General features: G+C 33.9%; 1 protein-coding gene across 1 annotated transcript; it reads left to right on the top strand.

Moving 5' to 3' along the window:
* The first annotated feature begins 586 nt into the window (after positions 1-586).
* LOC125829439 (uncharacterized) lies at positions 587-1,180 on the top strand. The gene has a single exon (XM_049508655.1). It carries the CDS (start codon positions 587-589, stop codon positions 1,178-1,180), a length of 594 nt encoding a protein of 197 aa, XP_049364612.1.
* The last annotated feature ends 3,078 nt before the right edge of the window (positions 1,181-4,258 follow it).

Here is a 4,258-nt window from a genome sequence, read left to right as displayed (position 1 = left end):
CTAAAATGTATAAAAAATTTTACATGCACAAAAAATTTATGATATTATGTGTGTATTTGTATTCATATAGCTTGTTAGTCACCAAAGTGACCAAACTAAAATGGTTAAGAAAAATATGCATTCATAAAATTGTCATTTATCTATGAAGATTTAATTAAATTCCTATATTGAAAAATAAATAGATAAATTGATTTTCACTATTGCTAGAACTTAAGAATTTACCCAAAGGTGAATCTATCATTCTATGAATAGTGAAAATTATGAGGTAAATTAATATTTTTTCAGTCAAATATATATTGTATATCCAAAGATGTCGTATGTGTTTGATTAAAAATATTCAATTACCTATTAAAGATAAAAAAAAAAAATGGCATTTAAATTATGATAATGTGTCGTAGTATCTACCTAAAGGAGAATTATGGTATATTTTTTATCGATTTACTGAATTCACATTATTTTCTGATTTGTGAGCATGTATATCTATTTTGCAGTTATTCCTCTTCATTCACATTCTTCATCTGTTACTGTGTTCAATGGATTGAATATCTCTCAATGGCATGAACAAGTCTAGTTTCACTTAGGTATGATGGATCTTGACTTGGCTCTGCTGAATGACAAACCTACTGCCATTACTAATAAGAGCAGTGAGTATGAGAAGTCTTTTCATAAATCATGGGAACGCTCTAACACATTAAGCCTTATGTTTATGCGAATGACTGTTGCAAACAACATTAAGAGTACTATTCCACAAACAGAAAGCGGTAGGGAATACCTGAAGTTTGTGAAAGAACGTTTTCGTTCTGCTGATAAGTTTCTCGCTGGTACACTAATGGCTGAACTCACGATCATGAATTTTGATAGGTCGCATAGTATGAAAAATCATATCATCGAGATGACTAACATTACAGTAAGACTTCAGACCTTGGTGATGAAAGTGGATGACACCTTCTTGGTTCAGTTTATTCTAAACTCGTTGCCTCTTGAGTATGGACCATTCCAAATTAACTATAACACTATTAAGGATAAGTGGGATGTTAGTGAATTTTCCAGCATGCTTATTCAAGAGGAGTCAAGACTTAAGAAACAAGGAGGTCATTCCATTAACCTCATGGGTCAAGGAGCTGGTAATGGACTTAAAGTGAAGGCCAACAAGTTTAAGAAAAAAGAAAGCACCTGCTAAAGTTCCACAGGATGCTCATAAGGAACTCAAGGATGATGTGTGTCGTTTCTGTAAAAAGGAAGGACACCATTAGAAAGATTTCCAGAAACGTAAAGCTTGGTTTGAAAAGAAAGGTACATTTATTGCTTTTGTATGTTTCGAATCAAATTTAGTAGAAATTCCTAATAATACTTGTTGGCTTGATTCTGGTGCAACTACTCATGTATCTATTATGTTGCAGGGATTCACTATGATCCAAACTACAAATCCAAATAAGGATTTATTGTTCATGGGAAATCACATGAAGGCTCAAATTGAAGGCATAGAGACTTATGATTGATCTTGGAGACTGGACATCACCTTGATCTATTACAGACTCTTTATGTTCCTTCAGTTTCTAAGAATCTGATTTCTCTTTCATGACTGGATGTTTCTGGATTTGATTATAAGTTTGGACATGGATGTTTCAATTTATATAAGAATACTATTTTTTATGGTTCTGGTGTTCTTATTGATGATATATATAGATTGAAACTTGATAATAATTTTTCTGAATCCCTCCTTACTATTCATAAAAATGTTGGAATTAAACGTAGTTCACTAAATGAAAGTTTTGCTTATTTGTGGCATAAACGTTTGGGTCATGTATCCAAAGAACGATTAAAAAGATTAGTAAAGAATGAAATTCTTTCGAATTTGAATTTTGCTGACCTTGATATATGTTTGGATTGCATTAAAGGAAAGCAAACCAAACATACCAAGAAATGTGCCACAAGGAGCACTCAGTTTCTTGAAATTATACACACTGATATTTGCGGACCCTTTGATGTTCCATCTTTAGGTGGAGAAAAATATTTTATCACCTTTATCGATGATTTTTCATGTTATGGATTTATCTATTTTTTGAAAGAAAAATCTCAAGTAGCGGACGCTCTCAAAGTGTAACACCCTGCTACTAGAAAGACTTGGAATTAGAACGAGTCGTTTTTAGAAAGAAAGAAAATATGGAAATTTGACAAAAATTAAGTTAAGTATGAGTTTTGGGTCAACTTCAAATGACCATAACTCCTAGATCAAGATGAGTTGTGTGTGCTACAAGATACCGTAGAAAATATTATTGAATTATCTTTCCAACGCCGCTAAATTTGTACAATTTCGAGTTCGTATGAGGAAGATATGCCCATTTGAAGTTGGGATGTATAGATAAGGAAAGTCAAAACTGGATTTTAGAAGGGTACTTTGGTATTTTTCACTACCCTATTAATTAAATTCATTTTTGGTAATTAAGTTGGGGTCTAAAGTGAATTGGTTCAGTTTACGGTTCATAAAAAAGAGTTAGGATTTTGAGAGAAGAGAAAAGAGGAGAAGGAGCAAGGATTCGTCGATTTCTTGAGGAATTGAGTGCGGATTTCACCAAGGATTCAATCCTACGAGGTATGTGAGTTCACATAGCGTTGAGTTCGTTCACCCACGTACCAAACATGTTTATTTCAATATGTTTTTTGTCCTAAAAGATTGAGACTTTGATGTTCTTGAATTGCTGTCGTTCTTGAATTTGCGATGAGATTGAGGAGTTCTTGAGAGTTTAAGGTTGATTTTAGAGTTGTGTTTGATTAGATTCTTTTGTACATATACTGGATATTTGAATCTAAAGAGGAGTTGAGAAAAAGAATCGAATATAGGCGTAATGGGGTTAGAAACCAAAGAAGGAACAAGTCGGGCAAATCTGGGTATGCAGGTCCGCGTCGCGGACCTGTTCCTCAGGATTGACCAAATTTTCTCTGTGTCGCGGAGTGGTCATGGACCGTTCTGCCTCAATATTTATTTTGTGACCAAATAATTAAATGCATCTCCACTTCGCGGACTTGCTTCCAGGCAGTGATTTCTTGATCATTTCTTATGTTTAACTATCTAAAAACACTCCCAAACATCATGAGATCTTTCCTATCACAAATCACAATCCTTGAATCTATAATTCAATTCAAAGAAAGTTAAGAGTCAAGTCAAGAGAAGTTAAGAGAGTCTTCCAAAATTCTTTTACAAATGTTTCAACTTTGTTTTTAAGACCTGAGTTTTGAGTTGAGTAAAGAGTAAAAGATTTGAAGTTCATATCTTCAAAAGAGTATATCGGGACTATGTATTCCCAAAGAGTTTAAAATGTTTTCACATTTAAATAAGAAAGGAAACTGAGATTTCCAAAAGAGCCTTTCAACTAGTTTTCAGTAAATAGTAAATGCTTTCATAATTAAGCAAGAGAGGAAACTTTAATTTCCAAGATAGCCTTTGAGCTAAGTTTTGAGCAATTATCTCAAAGCACAGAAAGAAGAATGTTTTTAAACATAAGATCTAGTATTATATTTTGGGAGTAGTATTGAACATCGATATGGGGAGAGTTCAGACAACTCCCAGCCCCATAAACCATGTAGCCATCATGGGTAGAAAAGGGTCATACTTTTTAGATGATTTCTTAGTGCTTTTTAACATAGACTAGTGGATCCACTTAGTAGTCAGGTTCTCTGCCCTTGGCACGGTATAGCACGGCCCTGGCAGCGTGAGGCAAAACACTGTATCATCACAATAACTCTTAAGTGATGGTTGTCGGTTAGAGAAACTCCCACAGCAGTATTTTGTATTCTTATATACACAGAGTTAAGTGTATTTTTATATACATTCAGAGTTTATATTGTATCTTTCCATACATTCAGAATTACTATTGTATTTCTAATTACAAAGAGTTGTTATCCATGTTTTAAAAGCTTTTCTTTATATTGCATTTATTTTATTGCTTTATATTGAAATGAGTTAAGGTGAGTTGAGTTGAGCCCAGATATGTTTTTTCAGTTCCTTTCAAGCTTATGTCTTATTTTAGAATTCCCCTCGCATGCTTGTACATTCAATGGACCAATACTAGTTGGTCTGCATCTTATTATGATGCAGATTCAGGTAATCAGGATCAACATCGAGCGCATCGTTGGTCCAGTTGAGCTTCAGAGTTGTTGGTGAGCCTCCTAGTTTCCAGAGGATCCCTTTTTCATTACTTTATCATTTTAGTTCATTCGGATGTTGGGGGTCTTGTCCCGACATCCATCTCAGTTTTAG

This window comes from Solanum verrucosum, unplaced genomic scaffold, assembly GCF_900185275.1.
Source record: "Solanum verrucosum unplaced genomic scaffold, falcon-dt-bn FXZP01000052.1, whole genome shotgun sequence".
NCBI lineage: Eukaryota > Viridiplantae > Streptophyta > Magnoliopsida > Solanales > Solanaceae > Solanum > Solanum verrucosum.
Note: the sequence above shows the minus strand (reverse complement) of the source record. Positions and strands in the feature narration are given on the sequence as shown.